This window comes from Astyanax mexicanus, chromosome 5 (assembly GCF_023375975.1).
Source record: "Astyanax mexicanus isolate ESR-SI-001 chromosome 5, AstMex3_surface, whole genome shotgun sequence".
Lineage (NCBI taxonomy): Eukaryota > Metazoa > Chordata > Actinopteri > Characiformes > Acestrorhamphidae > Astyanax > Astyanax mexicanus.
This window is the reverse complement of record NC_064412.1, coordinates 43769473-43791321: the sequence shown is the minus strand read 5'-3', so window position 1 is coordinate 43791321 and position 21849 is coordinate 43769473. Positions and strand designations below refer to the sequence as shown.

The 21849-nt window shown below is 38.8% G+C and overlaps 1 protein-coding gene across 1 annotated transcript; it reads right to left on the bottom strand.

Annotated features, from left to right (window-relative positions):
- Nucleotides 1–12676: 12676 nt before the first annotated feature.
- On the bottom strand, nucleotides 12677–21312 carry gdf5 (growth differentiation factor 5). The gene is made up of 2 exons (XM_007241709.4): nucleotides 20551–21312; nucleotides 12677–15056 (listed from the first exon to the last, which is right to left on the bottom strand). The coding sequence occupies exons 1-2, from the start codon at nucleotides 20945–20947 to the stop codon at nucleotides 14191–14193; spliced, it is 1263 nt and encodes a 420-aa protein (XP_007241771.2). The 5' UTR covers nucleotides 20948–21312; the 3' UTR covers nucleotides 12677–14190.
- Between the last annotated feature and the right edge of the window lie 537 nt (nucleotides 21313–21849).

The following is a 21849-nucleotide window of genomic DNA, read 5'->3' as shown; positions in this document are numbered from 1 at the left end:
TCCTTTTTATTAGTCTGTGTATTTATGTTATCTATTTTATATTGTGTTTTTATTCTTATTTTTATCTTATTTTTTATATTTATTTATTTTATGATTGCTTTTTGGGTGTAAACTGGGCCGTGAGAATACAATTCCGTTCCACCTCATGTACCACCTGGTGTGAAATGACAAAAAAAAATCTCCTTGAATCCTTAAAGCAATATTTTTGAAAAACATTCATTTATTTACCACCTGGTGGCCATGATTTTTCCTTTTCACAAAACAACTGATGCTCTCAAGCACATTAAAAGGCAAGAATTTAAATAATTTATTCATGACAAGTTCAGCACAGCTGTTAACTAAAAGCCATTCCACGTGACTCTACCTCAAAAAGGTATAGTCAGGTAACTTTTATGTGTGGGTTAGTTAGCTAGGTTATATGTGTGTTCAGTGTTGGGAAGGTTACTTTTAAAATGTAATCCCTTACAGATTACTGATTACATCACTCAAAATGTAATTTGTAACGTAATCAGTTACATTACTTCAAGTGAGTAACGTAATCTGATTACTTTGGATTACTTTAAATATTGTCATTTTTTTAAGCCTGAATGAATGTAACAAATAGATAAACAAATAAAACAGCCTTTTCAATCACTCTATAAAAATACTTATGAAACCATTTCATCAAACAATTTTATAAAACACTTCTATAAATTGATGATAAAACCATTTAAAACCAAACAATGTAACAACAACCGTAAGCTATCTATTTGCAGGTTTGCCACCAGTGTTAATTTTGACAACAAATTGTGATTTAGTCTTAGTCATAGTCTTGTGACGAAAATAGCATTTAGTTTTAGTCACAATTTAGTCATCTGAAATGTTTTTAGTTTTAGTCGACTTAATGTCATAAGAATATAGTCGACTAAAATTACAGTAAATTTAGTCGACTAAAATGTAAAGGGTGTAAATGTAAATGCTTGTTCATCAGTTTCCTTGAATTATTAACTCTACACTTATACGAAATGAAATGTTTAATAACCAATTGAGTAATATTGTTAATGTTTGAATGTGAAATATATTTATATATGATTTAATGTATATTATTATTATTATTATTACTATTATTATTGTAGGTGTGTGACTATACATATTTTACATTTAAAATTTTGCTCTAGAAATCAGGTCATAAAACAACTGAATAGTTTAATTATAGTTTAAACAGAGCTGTAGATGCAAAAACTTTTAAAGGATCTAGTTTTATCTCCAGCACTAACAGCACACCTACTGTAGCTACAGTCTATAAATGAACACACATTCACACACTGTCCTGTAGAGATGCTCTCAGGATGTACTGAGAGACTTCATGAGTTAAAGTGAGAAACTTATGAGAAAGTGCTGTAAGGAACTTTACACAGACTTTTGGGTTCATAGATTCACTTATTTTATTGTTTTATTTTCGTTATATTATTGAGTTCCTTTCTGACCTGTTCCTACTTTAACACTAGCTATATCTTTCCCACTGTGAGACTAAACAGATGATCTGATCTTAATGAGTTAGGGTTCTGTATCAGTTCTGTGTTTTAGTGCACTGCCGAGTTAAACACATCAGCTCATGAAATAACATCAGTATTAAAACGCGGATCTCTGCATGGAGATCTGTGTGACTGGTCTGCAGAAGCTGAAAGATTAGTGGTGTTTTTACCGGTAATGGAGTCGCTCCACGCGGTTTACACGTTATCTTGTTTTTCGCGACGTCAAAGGAGAAATATATCGCCTCTCCTCTCTCTCTCCCTGCTGAACACTGCCGAGTTAACTTCCAGTCGAGCTCCGTATCGACAGTTTAATTCCGCGCGGCGCTGCTGCAGGAGAGGCGGGTACTCCACCTTCGCTAAAGTAGCAGTGATTGGATCTCTTCCTAACTGGTCCCTACCTTTCACAGACCTAAATCAGTTCTGATTGGATTTCGTCCCTGCCAAACATTTTCGTCTCGTTTTTATTCGTTGACCAAAATGTCAGTTAATTTCGTCTCGTTGTGTGAGCGTGGAGCCGCTGTGAGCCGCTGCCCCTCCTTCCCTGTCATATCAGAGCGTATTCACCGCAAAATGTTATTTGCGTTTTGTCAGTGTTGGATTGGAAGAGCAAAAATAGGAAAGTACCGCAATGTAACCCTTTTATTTTAGCAGAGTAACTGTAATCTGATTACCACTTACTGAAGCAGTAACTGTAACGGATTACAGTTACTTATAATTTGTAATCTGATTACGTAACGCCGTTACATGTAATCCGTTACTTCCCAACACTGTGTGTGTTAGTTAGCAAGCTAAGTTAGCTAGGGGAAATGTGTGTGTGTGTTAGGTAGGTTAATTGTGTTAGCTCATTTAAACATGATTTCCCCCAGAATAAGGATGTAGGACACAACCTACAGTAATGTGAGCCATCACTTCTACTGAGCACATCTCCAGGAGGACTGAAGAAGAGCACAGTTTAGAATAAACACCTGTAACACACTGACAGAATATTACAAAAATGGGGGTTAAGCAGACTACTGCACATTTCAGTGTGTCTAACATTTGGAAGATATTAAGGATACTAAGGTAAGTAAGGTTAATATATGATGTGTCACTGACTTTAATATCACCACTGATAGAATAACCTGCAGCAGCAGATAAACACACTGATAGAGGCTAGGGTCCGGCGCTGTGGAATTACCGTAATTACCCTAATAATGGGCACTAAAAGTCTGTGAGACTGCAAGGCTGAAGATGAATGTTTATAAGGTTGGTGCTTAAAATTAAAGCAGTGACCATTAAAACAAAATTGAGTACAGTCAGTCTTAGAGTCTTAGATGCCTTCTGGAGAACATAAATAATGTCTACTATGTAATAATATTAAGTTATAAAGTTTAAGCAGATTACAACACACTGTAGTATTTTATTATATGTTGCTAATATTTGGAAGATAATGATGATAATAAGGTAATTAATGTCCCTACTACTAATAATGGTGTCACTGGGTTCAAATATGCCTTTAATATCACCACTGATTAAATAATTGTTTGTGTAGACTGATTTAGATCTATAGTTCCCCAGGTGGCATGTAAGGGTTTTCAGTAGTTAATGTTGATTTAAGCAGTAATAATGAATAGTTATTATAAAGGAGACATAATTAGTAAGTAGTTCTCTGGGAGATATGTAAGTCTCAGTAATTATTGTGGAGTTATTAGTGAACTACTATAATCATTAGTTCAGTACTATCTACTGAGTAATTATTCAGTACTCCCTGGTAGTTAATAGAAAATATTTAGGTGTTAATGCAGCACTATTAATTAGTTACTGCTTAGTTCCTGCTTAGTTACCTATTAACTATGGAACAGTATTATAAAATGTTACCATGATCTCTATTCTCAAAGAGTTAAATTTTTAGGTTACAAATTAAACTATTAGAAAAGTGAATGCTTTCCTATCACTCATCACGACCTTTTCCATAATCTATCTACCCTACCTTTTTGTATCTCAGAATCAAATTTTAAGTATTTAGGCATTCACATCACTCGCAAGTTTTCTCAGTTACATGACATTAACAAACAAACATTATTTTAGAAAACAAAAATGGAAAACTCTACCTTACATTTACTCACACCTATGGGCTGAGTAAGTGTGGTCAAGATGACAACATTGGTAATTTTTGTTTTTCTTTTCAATGCATCCCTTTATTAAAACCAAATGTTTTTTTTTCTATCTTTAAATCAATGTATTTTCTCTTTTCTATGGGATGGGAAACCTCCCAGAATTAGTATCAAAACTCTTTAGAAATCTTGATAGCTGTATTAAACACCTTTCTTAGTACAAATAAATGCACTGGGGATGCATTATTCCTCCTGCAATTTAGAGACTGGCTGCTAGGCCAGGAGGCAGACTGACACTAATGATGTATGAAAAGTAGTCTGTATGCAGCTTTTATAAGAGTGTAAATTAATTATTTCCTCAACATAACTCAATATACAGCCATTAATGTCTAAACTACCAGCAACAAAAGTGAGTGCACCCCTTAGCGAAAGTTCCTGAAGTGTTAATATTTTGTGTAGCCGCCATTATTTTCCAGAACTGCCTTAACTCTCCTGGGCATGAAGTTTACCAGAGCTTCACAGGTTGCGACTGGAATGGCACTTGAGGATGCCCCAAAGATGTTCTATTGGGTTTGGGTCTGGAGACATGCTTGGTCGCCCATCACTTTTACCCTCAGCCTCTTTAATAAAGCAGTGATCGTCTTAGAGGTGTGTTTGGGGTCATTATCATGCTGAAACACTGCCCTGAGAGCCAGTTTCTGGAGGAAGGAGATCATGCTCTGCTTCAGTATTTCACAGTACATTTTAGAGTTCATGTGTCCCTCAATTAAATGTAACTCCTCAACACCTGCTGCACTCATGCAGCCCCAGACCATGGCATTCCCACCACCATGCGTGACTGTAGGCATGACACATTTATCTTTGTACTCCTTACCTGATTGCCGAAACACATGCTTGAGACCATCTGAACCAAACAAATTAATCTTGGTCTCATCAGAACATAGAACATGATTCCAGTAATCCATATCCTTTGTTGACATGTCTTCAGCAAACTTTTAGCAGGCTTTCTTGTGTACAGACCTCAGAAGGGGCTACCTTCTGGGGTAACAGCCATGCAGACCAATTTAATGTAGTGTGCAGCGTAAGGTCTGAGCACCGACAGGCCGACCCCGACCTCTTTAATCTCTGCAGCAATGCTGACAGCCATTGGCGTAGGAACTGTGGGGGATGGGTGGGATATCAGAAACATGTGCATTATACCGCAGAACTGGGGCGTCACCAGGAGCGAATCGTTTTGCTCAGCTCAGCTGTAATGAGGAGACAGAGCGCTGTGTATATCTCTTAGCGCCAATCACGGAGCCGGTTCAGGAAGAAAGTTTCGCCTCTCAAGAGAAACGGCCAATCAGCTCTTTGGTTTTGCGGAGCGCGGAAAACCCCCCTCGCTGTGGAGGATTTTTTTATAAATTTTTTTTAGATTTAGAAGCGGGGTGCAGCGAGCTGACGTTAATACATATCTAAATATACGGCTATTTTTCTAAAAGAAAGGTAATGGAGCTAACCATGTAAACTGTTATGAAAATATTTCTAAAGGTCAAATACTAGTGTTACTCTAAAGCTTTTCTTTATTAGTGTGTCCAAACAGAAGTCTTTTAGTCTCTTGGAACAAGCAGATATCAGCACAATTCACATTTCATTCTCACAGTGCTCAACTAGTCTTCTCCACACACTTATAAAATATCCAATGTTTTCAGCCATTAACATCAATTGTATCTTCAGCAGGCTTTCCAATAATCATTTCTTCCTTCCTCCAGAGTGAAGCTGAGCAGGGAGAGGGAAATCACTTTGGAGAGAGCTGATGTTTTCACATTTCAGGGCCGATATGTTTGCCTAGCACCTTGCAGAGAGAGTGCACTGTTTTCTTAATGACGAGTAATGGGTGAGAATGTCAGCGGGATCATGTAGCAATGCCATGTGTATAAGTGTGTGTGTTTTGCCCGGGGCCTCAGCGTGCTAAGCTGAAGTGCCAGATGCGGGAATGGTTAGCTGAAGCCACATCGCACGAATCACGGCTGAACAAAAGCATGTTTCTTTCGTGATTTGTTCCCCAGAGCATAGGTTCAGTCTGTAGGTCAGATGAAGGTGATAAAAACAGCCTTCTCCCTTTTTCATTACCTTGCTAAGAGTAACAGCTTCACTTGTTTATCAGGAGCGCTGAATGGCCTCAGGTAGGCCACCTGTTTCTGATACAGTGAGAAATGTCAAGAATGTAAAAGTAAAGCTGTGTGATTAAACACATTGTGGTCCACATCACTCTGGCACCGATGATAAGGGTCCAACTATTGAAGTTCTCCAGAGCAAGGCCTGTGCCCACCCATACAGACCCTAATTGCAGATTTCTTGTGAGGAAAGGGTTAGGACATTCCTCAATTATTACTACTTAAAGGCAGGTGAAATACGTCAGCTATAGATGATTAGAACATGTTTGGAGAGGATTTTGGAGGAGGCTGTCTTATTTAAAACTCAGACCTTAGTTTGGTTTGGATCATCATGGTCAGATCCAAAGAGCTCCCTGAGGCCTTTAGAATGAATGGTGTAGAGACTAAAAAAGTCGCACAACATTTAGAAATCAGCCATTCAATCATCATCAACTGTCATCATGGTCAGGTCAGGCCATTCTAGATATTTCAGCTCAAAGACAAGATGTGTAAAGAAATCTCCAAATTTACAAATATCATTAAAAGACATACAGTACCAAAAATACCACGTACCATATCATCAGAAAGTGATAAACCTAGTTTAATTTCCATAGCAGGTGTGCAAGGAGGTTTTATAAAGATGATTGTGGAGTTTTGCCTTGAGACTTATTTTGGCAACAAGGGTTTTCCTCATTGAAGAATAGCCCTCTTTTAAGAACTATGTAACAGTGTGTATATTTGTGTAAACTTTTACTCTAGTACCTCAGTTTACATTATTTTTCCATATCAGATGCCAGCTTGCAAACAAATGCATAATTTTTTTGCATAATTCTAAAGTAAGGTGCTATTCATTTTTTTATGCGAAAATGAATAACCAAATGACCATGGTTTCTATGTCTCTCTCTCTCTCTTACACATATTCATACAAATTACCCTTTCCTTAGATGTGCTTGTCTAAAAAAGAGCTGGCACGAATACTTCAAACCTGTTTGTATCCCTGCGTTCACACATCAGCTCGAGTGTGTGTGCGTACAGAAGCATGCATAGGAGGTGCAAGTGGACACTTTAGAGCTGGCATATGATGGCCAATCATAACAGGAGGAGTTAAGGACATGTTTGTTTAAGTGCTAGAAATTTGGCTGTGGGAAAGGCCGTTGCCGAGGGGGTACTCTGATTACAGATATTTGAACATGGGGGAGGAGGGGCGGTTGAGGAGTGACGTGGGTCAGGTATAAAGGAACAGTTTGTGGAAGCGTGCTTGCCATTGATACCCCGACCCTTCCTGCAAATATTATTTTTCAACACCAGAGCATGAAAAGCTGAATAATGACGAGAGGCCGATTCCAAATCAGAATCTGGAGCGGACGTCATTACGATCCATCAGCCTCCACTGACTCAGAACACAGGGGGCTCTGTGTGTCCCATGAAACCAAGGAGTGGAAAACTTTGAGGAGACATAAAGGCCACTTGACTTTAGGGTTTGACTTCTGCTCTATCCAGTGAGGAAAATATGTTTTTCCTCTTTCCAGAGAGTTTCGCGAAAGAGTTATATGAGCAGCTCTGAATACTTTAGGCCAGAGCCAAAGTCAGATCAGATTGTTGATTTAAAACATGACACGAGAGACCTAAATTATTGGTCTATTGCTGGCAACCATTTAAACACAGGATTTTTATAACAGAAGGCACCTCGTCTGTTAAAGAGTGGTCTGCAGTACACACATTTTAGCACAGAAAAATGACATCATTGTGTACATGAAGTTTAGGTCATTAGTCAGCTACTAACAGACCAGCATTGTTTTAGGTGGCGTCAGTATGTTTACAAATCAGGCTTACGTTTCATACTTTGGCCAAATAAATGAGAAAAAAGGTTCTAACAAAACATACGGTATCTGTTTGCTGTTAAAATCTATCCCTTTCTGACTTCTGTGTGGCTGCTTGACAGTGGATATGGAACCACTGTGGATGCTGTGTTTCTACTGAAGCCTCTGAAGGCAGTGCTGCTATATTCCTCAGCACTTGGTGAACTTAACCCTGGCCTCCAAAACTCATTCCCCAGTCAATGTAAACAGGCAATTACACTTTACAGTAAAACACTTACTTATCCTTAACTGACACACAAGAAAAATATATACAATATAAGTTACAGATACGACAAATGAGAAACATTATTACTGTTGATATTGGTGTAAATGCCTGTACATCTCACAGTACAGTACAGCATTACTATAAAGTGTAAAATACTGTGAATTATTGCAACAGTAGCAATGAATGTAAACCCTGTGTGCATGTACTTTATAATAGTTCAATAGCAGAGGTGGGAACAAGTCACTAAGTTGCAAAGACAAGTGACTCTCAGGACTCAGCACTTAAATCTCAAGTCAAGCCGCAAGTCGAGACGACAATTCCATTCATTTTAAGATTCAACACCAATAAATTATTTGATTAGTAGAATATTAAACTGCCTGAATTAAAAAGTGGAAAGACAGTGGAAAAACATTCTCTTCAAGAAATCAAATGGTAGAAAACAACTGGTCTCTGGAGCAGTAGATAAAGGTAATCTGATCTGATTAATCCAGATTTACCCTGTTCCAGAGTAATGGAGCATCAGGGTACGAAGAGAGGTGGCTGAAGTGATGCACCCATAGTTCTTACTGTATAAGCCTGTGTGGGTACTATGATGTGGGGTTGCTGCAGTTGGTCAGGTCTAGGTTCAGCATTTATTATGAGACAGGTATGTAGCCAGACAAAAAGACAGATCATCAGATCAGATGTTAAGATGTTCCCTGATCTATGACTCCGTCATACATTCATCTTAGTATTGAGTAAAGCCCTCAGTTTGGTTTGATTGGCTTTAATAATATTGTCTGATTCCATAACATACATAGACACCACTGAAACACACTTTTAAACAGTACTGCCAGCACTAATGTATATATCAGTAAAGGAAGGTAAGGTCAGAGGTAGGAACATGAATGTGGCCACCACCAGCTGAGTGCAGTTGAAACTGGACCAGAAATGGCATGGTATGTTGTGTATAAGTATGAAATTGAAACATTCAAGATCTAAAGCTCACAATGTGCCATACATGAGCTCAGAGTGTTAGACCTCATCTTTCAGCAGGCTAGAAAATACACTGGAAATGTCTGTGTACAACTGCAGGTGTTGGCCATATTGGAGCAGAATGGACAGAGTGTGTGTGTGTGTGTGAGAGAGAGAGAAAGAGAGAGAGAGAGTGGAAAATGCAGGCGTCAGTACATTTGGCAGCATGTTCAGAGTACACAGCTCCAATGTCCTGTGTCTCCAGATGTGTGGCGTGGATTTATTGCAAGAGCTAGAAACATCTCCATTAATCCGTCTGGCTGTGACGGAACTGAGTCGCAAGGCGAGATGATCATGCAGGGAGGGCAAATAAAAGCCAGCAGAAAAATGATCTGTCTCAGGGTGGAGTACCTTGACTCTAGGCAGCAGTCCAAAGACACGAGACATGAAAGCATGATTGTATGAAAATATGTACACCATTGATCTATTAGGAGCTTACATGATTTCCCAGAAGTGGATCCTGAAGCCGGGTAGAAAACACGCTCTCCGGCCTCCGAACCTCCCGTCATAGCACAGTAGCCAAGACTCCACAAAGGGGATCAGAACAGAAGCATAATAGGGCCGTGGATTTGCATAGATTACTGTTTTCCAGTGTTATAAATAACAAACTAGAAGTAATTCTGTGTATCTATACTGAATACCAAACAATCTCTTGTCCTTCTCTATCTATTTGTCTGTCCCTGTCCTAAACACAGGTGAGCCTGAGCGTTGGAGCGTAATGTGATTGGGTGAAGGTGAGCGGGTGAAGAGACGTCATTGCCCTTTTTTTTGTTTTGTTTTTTGGAAAGTCCGGGTGTGTGAAAGGAGAGCACGGCAGCCTGACAGATGGTTAAATAATGCTTCACCACTGGAACAGTGACAATTAATCTAAACACATGCAAGCTCTATTATAAGGTCAAACGTGCTGATATTAAAGAAAACTACCCATAGAACATGTATTTAACAACTACACAAATCCACTTAAATCAGCTAAAACTCACCATAGCAAGCTTAAAGCAGTTTCTTAACCCTGATCACTGAACTAAAATAGTTTATTTTTCACCAGATCCAACTGATTAGCTAATAAACAGTCCTTTTACTGAGTTTACCTGTTAAAAGGCCCCTATGGACCATAAATCAATCATTATGTATATCAGCAGTGTATTAGACACATTATACCATCACTTACTTTATTAAAGTGCCTTTAAAGCAGAGAAAGTTCTAGAATATGCAGAACAGTGGGAATATGCAGTAGAATATGTAAGAACTGGGTTGAGAGACACTGCTGTATCCTGACTTCTGTTCATTTGTAGTTCACAGTACAACCACAGTAAGACCACATGTCGTTTATATCAACTTCTGCCAAATATCTCTATGAAACGTAAAATTACATTCTTTTTCACCATTGTAAGAAGTGCTCTGAGAAGAAAAAATAAAAAGTGATTTTTTTTTGTGGAGAAGTGGAGAAAATGTAAATATACAACATTCAATAATAATAATAATAATAATAATAATTAGTAACTCAGTTACGTTTTTGGACAAGTAACTAGTAAATATAACTAATTACTTTTTCAAAGTAACGTGCCCAACACTGCTTGTTAGTGAATGTAGTCAAATCCTCACAGCATGTAGAAAGGCTTTGCTGGACAATAGAGTCAATTACCCCAAGAAAAGTATAATCATTTTTTTAAGAAAATATTTTAGAAGAAAAAAGGAATGAGCAGATCTCAATATAAGTCTTACAAACAGGTGAGGACAGCCTTGCACAGGATTTACAACCCAGTGCACATTTCAGAAGAAACATATTTGAGTACTCATGATCACACACCCTCACTGCTTGAAACAAACTCTTATTTCCAAAATGGAAACTTCACAGGAAGCGAAAAAATATATTCTATGATTATGTAAAGCTATAACATGTATTCAGTTACTAAAAAACACTTTAGATTTAGAAAACCCTGCATCCAAATGTCAGCTAATCATACAGCAGTGCTAGCTTGTCTGCATAGCTTCAATGAGAATTTTCTTACCTTCATATTTTAAAGTCTTTTAAAGGAGAGAGAATATTTGCGAGATTATGATATTCTTTTCCTTATACAATTTGGACAAGCTTAGTATTCTCCACCTGTTACTAACTAGCTTTTCTAGAGTTTCATTTAAAAAAAGCAAAAATGTCCGCACAAACATCAACAACAGCATCTCTCAGATATATAATGGTAGTGAAATCTTTGTTTGTAATCACTCTATATGTTTTATTTAAATTAACCTGTAATCTGCACCTGTAATTTCTATGAAATGCTAAAAATAAAATACAAAGATAAAAAACATCCAAGTTCAAAGATCGGGTCCTATTCACCACCATTTCTTTTTCTAATTTAATACACTTTTGTTAAATTTCTATCAATTTTACAAAGTGGAATTTCCCTTTACACCATGTGTACTTACCTCTTCTCTTTATTTGGCTCAACTCATTTATGATGTGTTTTAAGTGTTCCCATTGGGTTTCCATCCAAAATCAGCATTCTCCATATATGCGTCCCCTCAGGGCCAGTGAAGGCATTCTGGGGGAGTGAACTGAGCAAGAGATGAGTTTTGAGTGTTGCTCTGTAACCCAGCAGGAGGTCATGAAGTAGGTTTGGGTCACAAACTCCCTGAAAACTCTGTTTTACACATGAGTGTTTTCTAAAGAAGATGGTTAGAAAGTTATTGTTGTTTGACACAAGTACAGTGTGCAACTTTAGAACAGTAAAACAGTAATATAGGAGTAGTCAAGAGATATCTTTTAATTAAAGATTACTCTTTGGCTGTATCTTTAGCATAGTTTTAGTCTTTTTCCCTTCTCTTCTTCTCTTTTTTTTACCACATTTCTTTCTTTCCTTTTCTTTTTTTAATCATATTGGCCAGCTACAGGATGACATTCCGCAGACATCTGTCAAGGAAATATAGGACTGCATTTACAAAATGTTAAACATCAGTCAGGGTAGCCTTGCCAGATCTGATAACAGAAACAAGAGAGCGAGAAGTGAAGAGAGAGATTCGGTATGAGGAAACACGGCAGAAAGCCGCAAGAACCTTATAAAACTTTGAGAGCCTCAAGATGTGGGATTAGTGGGTGTCTTCTGGCCGGTGCACACAAACAGACATACTTTTGTCAGCTCTCCCAAAATACCATTGTGAAATCGAAACAGCGCAATGGATGGGCAATTAAAGTTGTATTCAATTAGGGCCTCCAGTAAAAAGCACATCGGCCTCTGAGCTAGCATGTGGTTCTGCTTATGCGTGGAAACACAACACCTTTCTATAAGACTATTCAATCCTGTTCTGTATTATCCAATTTGACTCTGTGCCACAATCCAGGGCCGCTTACAGTGACAACCGAAACCTAATCCCATAAAACAAGTCATGTTTCTACTCTCTGGCTCTTTTTCACTCTCTCTAAGTATATATAACATACTTGCTATTTATTATTAGACACAAGTTTAGAATCAGAGACCATCTAAACAGGAGAAACGTTCACACGTTCCCCTCTGGTTAACTGCATTAGACCTGAAGGTGTCAGGGAGTGTATGTGCAGTAAGAAATCTGATCCAGCAGTCAACTGACTATATATATTTTATTAATAAGAAATAGGCATTTTGACACAGTGAGTGGTGTATTTTAGAGTTACTTGGCTTTGTAGGGAATATGCCACAGAAATAAACAAGATTAAATTCCAGGAAACACACAGTTATATTAAACAACCAGCAAAATATGATTAATAAAGGACAAAAATGACAAAACATTTTGCTCAAATGAGTATGGTCATATTATTCTAATTAGCATGTTTGATTAACAGCCCAAGACGTCCTGCGATGTTGTGTCCACTTAATAACATAATCAAGATTAACATTTACAGGATTTGTCTGCTGATTTGTCTGATTGTTGTGCAGTCTGTCTGTAGAGGAGTTGGTCGGAGTATGTTCACACTAAACACAGAAATAGTAAAAACATGTTTCTACAAGCTACCATGTTTAACTGCTGTATAAAATATAAAGAAGGATCTTGTTTTTTGTTGGATGCACTGTGTTTTTTCTGATTCATTCAGAGCACAATATAAATCAGGTAGAGCATATTAATATTTTATTCAATCAGAGAAAGTATAAAACATAAATGATGTGTAACATATTCCTTTTCATGTTTTATAAGAATGTATATTTCTGACACTGGCCAAATAAATATGTTTTTTGTTGGACTTTACCTTCATTTCATGACATGCAGTAAAACTCTGCAAGTTACTGTGTCACTTAAAGCTCTGCAGTCCTCGTTTAAATGTATCTATGGGAAGGACCTCATGTGTATGCCTGTTGTGCATTTTGGCAAGGCCGAAATAGACAACACTGCAGGTAATAGGACACACAGGTAAAACACTGATCTTTATGTCTGCATATTGGTGTTGTCACCTATGGGCAGTCTTGGCGGAGCACTGCAGATCCTATGATGTGTTCTGGGAGAGTTAAAGCCACACCAGTCTTATGATCAGTGGCTTTAAACTTATGTAAACATAACCTAAGATTAAAACTTCCTATTGTCTCTAAATGCCAAGAAATTATTTGAAATTCTGTGCTTTAGTCAGTTATTTGACATTTAATATACAAGAATAGTTGTACATATACATTGTTAAACCCCTATTCATTTAGACATAAAGAACCTGGACTTAGATTCACTGGGGCTTTAACTTTCATTTAGCCTTTCAGCTTATTTCCTTGCAATACATACTATAATATAATTGATGTTAACATGGCTATTTAATTCTTCCCATGCAATATAATCGGCATATATGCAAATCTCAAAATAGTTGACAAAATAGTTCTAATCTTGAGGTACTCTTGGTACATTTGGATCGCTGCTTCCAGTAATTTCAGTGGATTGGGTGATTTAAAAGATAAATATATATATATATATATATATATATATATATATATATATATATATATATATATATATATATATATTTATTTATTTATTTATTTATTTATTGCTGCCCACTGACTAAAATCCCTGATTTGCATAAGGGGCATGTTCAGGTGGGGGTGTAAACGATATATTAAAATAGATTTACAACAGATCTGTTAGTAAACACAATCCTGTATATTCTAATTATTTTACATTTGCTGAGGATTGGATTGGATGAGGATTGGATGTCACTTATTTTACATCACTGGCAGAATCCAATGTCTTTAACTGGTCCAATGTCTAAGATGATGAAATGAACAAAGTTTGCCACAGGGAAAATAGAATGTACAAAAGGGTCAAATGTTATTTAAATTCCAGCATGCTTTCACTTCCAACTTTGGCTCCCAGAACAACATAATGAACTCCTGGAATTTTCTGCTACCTGCAGCCACAGCTCTCTACTACCATGTCCTCATATTGCTTGTACACCACATTGTTGGCCGAGTCAATGTACAGAATACTAATAGGACTAAGTCTGGTCGGGACACAGCAGGTGGGCGGCGTTGAGCGAGGATCCATGGAGTTCATGAGAGTCTGAATAATAGCATGATTAGTGGGCTCCAGGTGTGAGCGTATAGGAAAATCGCAGACGCCATCGCAGTGGAACGCCTCATACTCCAGAGGGGCAATGATCCAATCGTCCCAGCCCATCTCCTTGAAGTTGACGTGCAGCTGCTTGCGGTTGCAACGGGGCTTCGGACTCTTGGCAAGTGGTTTCTTGGCACGAGACACCGGTGCTCTCCGCATCCTGCGCTGGGTGAAGAGGTACTCGTACACCGTCTTGTTGTCATGCCCTGAACGGGCCTTAATCTCGTTGTAAAAGAGCCCGTGCTTTTTCGTGCGGCTGAACGCCACAAAGAAGGCTTTCTCTTTGGTTTGCCTGCCGGAGCGACCCAGGCCCACTGACCTCAGGTCCAACTGTCGCCCTCGGTCCACAGCCTCCAGCTCGAAGCAAAGCTGAGGCATGTTCTTGAAGTTCTTAAACAGTTTCCAGATGTTAAACACCTCCCACTTTGGGACACTGTGGTCCTCAAATGGTTTGGAATGAAGCAGTGTTACCCTCTGCTTACCTGTCGCACAGGTATATAGTCTCAAAGAGGTTGCACCCCCAGAGGGCAGGGCTTTATGAGGGTCCAGAAATGCCTTTCGGAGAATGTGAAGTTCTGCTCCCAGTAATCCCTCTTTTTCTAGAGAGCTGATGTTGAAGTAATACCTCTGCCTTCTTAATAGGGGCAAACGCTCATCTGAAAAAGAAACAAAGCAACTTGGTTACCAATGCAGGTGAGATTTAGCAGCGGGATCGGGATGCAGCAGCAGCTGATTTAAAAACAGATCTGGATATACGGAGATTTTTTTAAAAGAAAGGTAACGGTAGGCTAACCACGTAAACTGTGATGATATGTTTCTGATAGCTGGTTAAAAATACATGTCTCTTAATCAGCACACAGATTAAACCCACTGTGATTAATAAACTACAGCTGTGTTAGTGAGTTACCTTAACTTTGGAATTAGCTAGATTAGATTTTTTAAAGAAAAAAAAAACTATATATGTAATGTTCAACTTGACCTGTACCTGATCAGCTAATCACTATTTCATTTTAAAACTAGTTGGCTAGAAGCCAGATGTAGTGGATAGACAGAATTTAGTGCAGTACTTTATGTTTGTAGTTTAAAGCAGTTTCTTAACCCTGATCACTGCCCCAAAATAGTGTTTTCCACCTGATCCACCTGATCAGCTAATAAACAGTCATTTACTGAGTTTACCTAAATTAATCATTATGTATATCAGCAGTGTATTAAACACATCACACCACCACTTACTCTATTAAATGCCTTTAAAGCAGAGGAAGCTGTAGAATATGCAGAACAGTGTTAATATGCAGTATAACATGTAAGAACAGGGTTAAGAAACAAAGCTGTAACGTGACTTCTGTTCATTTGTAGTTCACAGTGACCACATGTCTCTATGAAACGTAAAGTTACATTCTTTTACATAAAAGGACACCATCTTAAGAAGAGCTCTCAGTAGAAAAAAAATAAAACGTAAAAAACGTAAAGATATGACAGAATTGACATGCCAATACATAATAATAATAATAATAATAATAATAATAATAATAATAATAATAACCAAATCTGTTATATTATTTTAAATATTAGCTGATAACTGATCATTTCTGTCATATGTATATTATTCAGACATTGCATGCATAATTTTTTCTAACAACAGTAACTGTAACGTGGAGTAACATGTTTAGGTTGTAAAATCACCTTATAATAATAATTTACTTTTAATTTAAAGTAATTTAGGTTGTTCTAGGAAACTACAGGGTGGACTTGGGTTCATATTGGCAAATGTGTCCCCCCCAATATCAAACCCGCTCCTACGCCCTTGGCTGCACACAAGCTTCAAGCTGTAGATACTATTTTTTAAGGTGGAACAGAACATCCAAATGGGAATCCATGTTCTGTTTTATAGGAACTGATTGTGATTTCTGAACACCCTAAGCAGAAATGTGTAAAACTCTTAAAACACTTTATCATCTATTAACTACAGTCTAAAAAGGGAGTTGTGTTTTAACATAGAGAAAATTTGTTTTAATGCAGGAAAAATGTTAATGTGTTTTAAGAAGAAACTTCATACGCTGCAGTAGACCTCATGAGGAATTAGTTACTCAGATGAGTAGTTTTACAGTAAACTGGTGTTTAAGACTGGTGTTTTTAGTTTCTATCTTTTTATTAGGCTACTAGGAAAAATAACAATAGCCAGTTTTTTTGAAGGCATTAGCCAAGCTATGTAAATGCATTCCTATATCTCCCCTTAACATTTTATATTGTAGTCCCAGTGTCAAAATATGTGCATGAGATGGGACAAAATCCTTATCTACAGTAATTTTTTAGTTACATTCTTATTTTCTATTTATTTAGAATTAAATAACAAATGATTTCTATTGGGGAGATCCTGTAGAATATGAATTGAAATTGAATGGCGAGAAAGATAACAGCCAGTAGCATTGTGTGGTATGTGCTACATTAGCTGACAATTATCATTGTATAATTCACACCCTGTGTACAGCACAAGTGGTTTTATATTGTCTTGTTGAAAACTTCATGGACAGATGTAGTCGTAAAGGCAGCATATGTGGCTCTAAGATCTCAACGTATATTTCTGCATTAATGTGCATCACAGAAGTAAACTGACACACCCCCATACCATGACTGACCTGCACTCGGACTTGCTGATAAGACATTCATTCATTCATTCATTGTCAATTCCCGCTTTATCCGTAAGGGTCACGGGGGTGGGGTGGTTTTGGGTGTTGGGCACTAGAGCCCATCCCAGCCAGCATCAGGTGGAAGGCATTCATTTCTTTCAAAAAAATATCTGCAATACTGATTTTTCTGACCACAATACTCATTTCTACTTTGTGATGGTCTATCCCAGATGCCATAGAGCCCAGAAAGTTGACGCTTCTTCTGGACTGGATTAACATAAGGTTTCTGTTCTGCAGTATCGTGGTAAGTGGTATTAGTGAATGTAACTTTCATAGGTGCCCTTACTCCTTACACACTGAAATTCCTCCCGATTCGAAGAACATTATTTTTAAACATTCTCATACATATGTTATAAACTGGAGAGCTACTGCTCATCTTTGCTTTTCAAAGAACTTTTCCTTGTTTTGTTTTCAAATCATAATTATATTCACCTGTAGACATAACCTTTTTGAAATCATCATCATTATTTACATCATTACTCTTGATAGGCAATTTCGAAGTTTAATGTAGGATACTTTTCTCACTTAGAATATATAAATCACAGTGTTCAGAATGCAGCAGCACGACTCGTCTTCAATATTCCGAAGTTCAGTCATGTGATTCCTTTGCTGCGTTCATTCCACTGGCTTCCTGTTGCCGCCCGCATCAAATTCAAAACCCTGACACTGGCCTACAAGGCAAAGGTGGTGGAATTAACTTCCACTGGCTGTCAGAACAGCAGAGTCACTCACGGTCTTCAAACGTCGACTGAAGACACATCTTTTCAAAGAGTTCCTAAACTAATCCAAAAAACAAAAAAGGTTCCTAGGGTTTTAAACATGATCAAGCTCTGCGTATCTCTGCGTATTTCCTAGTCTACAAACTAACTTTGAATATTTAAAGTAACATCGAAGCACTGTTGTAAGTCGCTCTGGATAAGGGCGTCTGCTAAATACCTTAAATGTAAATGTATATATATCATATGTTGTAATATGTAATTTACAACAGAGAAGAAAGTTATGAACCCTGTTTATAATTTATGCTTTTTCATTCCTCAAGTAACAATATTTAACAGTAGGGCTGGGCGATATTGAAAAAAATCTTATCACAATATAGTTTTTCATATCTGCCAATATCGATATGTATTACGATATAAATCAAATCACTTTCTGCTACACTTTAAGGTTTCTTTATACTCATAGGTGACAGAATAAGGGCGTTATGGCCAAAATTACTAGCAGGCTCAGAGCCTTGTGGACAGACACTAGGATGTCCACATCTTGCCAGGTGGGCACAAGGTGCTCAGACAGCTTTTAAATTAATTTTAAAGTCATTATACATCCACACAGGTCCGCAGGCAACTACATAAAGAAAAATACAATAGTATATCACAGTGTTCATTTAACAGGTGATTTTGATACAGTTTAGTCTTAGTCTTTTGACTAAAATGTATAATAGTTGTAGTTACATTTTAGTCTATCAGATATTATTAGTTTTAGTCACATTTTAGTCTAGTTTTAGTCTCATAAATTTTGGTCATATAAAAAGTATGTATTATATATGTTTTACTGTTTTTCTATTTTAGATTTGTTGTTATTTTGAGATTATTTACTGCTAATGTTTATTAAAATAAAAGTTTTGTTGCATTTAAATTATGCTAACATTTAAATATTTTAAAGCAAGTGACCTGTAATGGAGGTGGGACGAATAAAGTCAAGTTTAGGACAAAAACGGAAAGTGCTGCTTCTCTGTGTGTTTATATACTAACCCCTCACTCGTGCTGAAGCTAACGTTAATTTACACGGAGAGTGGATTAACACGGCTAACGTGCGTTACCCATTAGTTTATTAGAATGTAAAAAGCAGTGAAGGAACCTTAGCTAATGATGACCTCTCTAAATATCTTGGTGAGGAGACTCCATGCCACATATTTAGAAGTTGAGTGTTCCATGGTAGCTCAGCTGAATTTATCGTATAAATGATATTTATGGAGTAAACGGGAGAGGCGACGCTGTGTGGATGAGCTGTGTGAGTTTCAGAGTGAGGGGGTGGGGGTGGGGGGATGGGGGGAGGGAAGTTTTTTTTACCTGGGCTGAGCAGAGGCAGTTTAGCGCGCTGCCTGATCGCGTGCAGCGCCTGTTTGCAGCGCTACTTAACCGGGAAATAGAAAATAAAGTTAATCGAATCCTATCGTCCAGCTTATCATATTTATCGCGATAAATATTTTCCTCAATAACTATCGTTATCGTTTTATCGCCCAGCACTATTTAACAGTGTTTAATTTGTGGTGCTTAGTTCAAATTGGGTAGGTTTTTCCCCCAGCAACACTTACTTTTTTGCCCCAAAATACAAAGTAAAAGTACTGCAGCCTATATGGCCTGTAAGTAAGTCATACATGTTTAGTTAGAAAAATAAAAGTAAACTAGGTTGTCACTGTGGAACATACAACCTGTCTGGGTTCCCACTATTCACCCTCAGTTAAACCAAAACTTTCCTGCTAATGCAGAAGACCTGAGAGCAGTGTGTTGTTTTTATTTTTGCATCTGCATTTGTCATGGCCATCACATGGCCACACAGCTGAACAGAATCGGTAAAGACAGCCTTGCTCATATTCAAAGGCACGCTGGGTACAAATCCACGACAACTTAACAAAGAACACACGGTAAACAATGGAAACCACTAACAAGAGAAAGTCTGGCATTGTGGTAAACAACCACAACAATTCAGGTCCAAAGGGAATGACAGGACCTATATATACAGAGATAATACCAGCATAACAAGACACAGGTGTTTGGTGAGGAGCCAGAGTGGAGGTGAAAAGTCCCTGACGGCAGTGGAGGGACTCTGAAATTGAGTGATTTACTGTCAAATACTTTTAAATTGATATTTTTGCATTATAACCTTTATTCCCTTTAACTTTTGTGTTTGAGTACATTTATACAGTAATGTTTTGGTAAGAACTGACTGCTGGAGAGAACACCTCCATTCAAGATTATCCAGCCAGTGTTTACTTTCAAGCATCTATTAAAACCAGAACTCCTCAGCCTGCAGAGCTGATCATGCTCTAAACACAACTATTATCAACCTGCAGCTATTTACCAGTTTGCGCTGTACCATGACCTGGCATAAGCTGATAATGGGAAAACAGCGTATGAGAACTGTGTATCTAGGTAATAAGTGTGCTTGCTTGCATTATCTGAATAACATAACAAAACAAAATAAACATGTCAGTGGACAGTGAGTGTGCGAATACATAAAATTTATATTAACCCCTATATAACTGATATTATTGTAGGCTATACTGTAATAGACCGTGTAAAGCCATACAAATGTTTGGCCACCACAAATTTTTCCAACTTCTCAGATCTTTATAAATACTCCACAAAGCTCTTTCCAACAAGCAGCAGAAATGTATCAATGTGTTCCTGAAACTAACAGTGTTGATTTAACACTGACATGTAGATAGACATGTAGACAGACAGACCTTGCCCTTTGTCCACGAAGCTGGTGATGGTGTTGGCCATCCCGGCCTCGTGCAGCGCGCTCGTGTTCACCTGGCCGCTGGACAGGGACCAGTACAGAGACAGCATGTAGTCGTGCGGTGTAACTAGCGGATGAGCGCGCGCGCTCTTCTCCTCGTGCGCGCCCCTGGTCTTGGCTGTCTTGCGCGTCGCCGTTTGCGGCTGGTGCGCGGCCGCGCTCCGTCTCGCGCTCTCCGAGTTTGATTGGTGGTGCGCTGGAGAGCGCAGGGCCGCCAGAGCCCCGGCGCGGATGCGCGAGAGTCTGAGTCCGGCGCGTGGCGGCTCTGGTGCGGCGTTCGCGCACAACAGCAGCAAAAGAAGGAGGAGGAGCGGCGGGGGGAAGCGGCTCGCTGCTCTCATGGTGCAGTGGTGGTCGTCGGCGCGCGGACGCTCTCACGCTGCGGCCGCGCAGCATGAAGGAGTCCGAGGAAGCGCGCGCACGGGTTTAGAGCCGCTCTGCGCGGGAACATGATGCAGCTGTAGAGCAGCAGGGTCCGGAGCAGCGCACTGACCCCCACACATCTCATACAGAGAGAGAGAGCATCACCCTCTCCCTCACTTTACCCGCCTGTGTGTGTGTGTCCTCGCTCTGCTCCTTCACATCTTCTGCTCTCTCTCTCTCTCTCTCTCTCTCTGCGTCTCTCTTTATACTCTCTCTCTCCTCTCTCTCTTTCTCTCCCCGTCTCTCTCTCTCCTCTCTCTCTTTCTCTCCCCATCTCTCTATCCCCGTCTCTCTCTCTCTTTTTCTCTCTCTCTGCGTCTCCCTTTATTCTCTCTCTCTCTCTTCTCTCTCTCTCTGCATGCTGGGAGTGGGCGGAGTGAATGTGGGTGAGGGTGGCTGAGTGTTGGAGGTGAGCGTGTGCTTTTCTCTGTTTATTTATTTATTTTGTTTGTTTCTCTTTTTTTTCTCCCCCTGTTTATCAGGATTTAACTTATCTCTAAAGTTTCACTGGTTTCACTGTTCACTACATATAACGGGATATTGGCGGCGGGTGAGAGATGGCGTCTCGCCGCGTGGTGGGGACGCCGGCTCTCTCCCGTTCGCATGGTTTCAGGTGTGTTCCACCTGTTGAAGCTGTAGTGGAGGATGTACTGATCGCGGTGGGTGAAAAAATAGGCTGCGAACAGATTCACTCCGCGTCGCGCATGAACAAAGCCGTGGTGGTGTTTCTGACTGATAAACAACTGGTTAACGGGCTGGTTGAGAGCGGGATTTGGGTGAAGGAGAGCTATGTGTCGGTATCTCCTCTGTCCACTCCCGC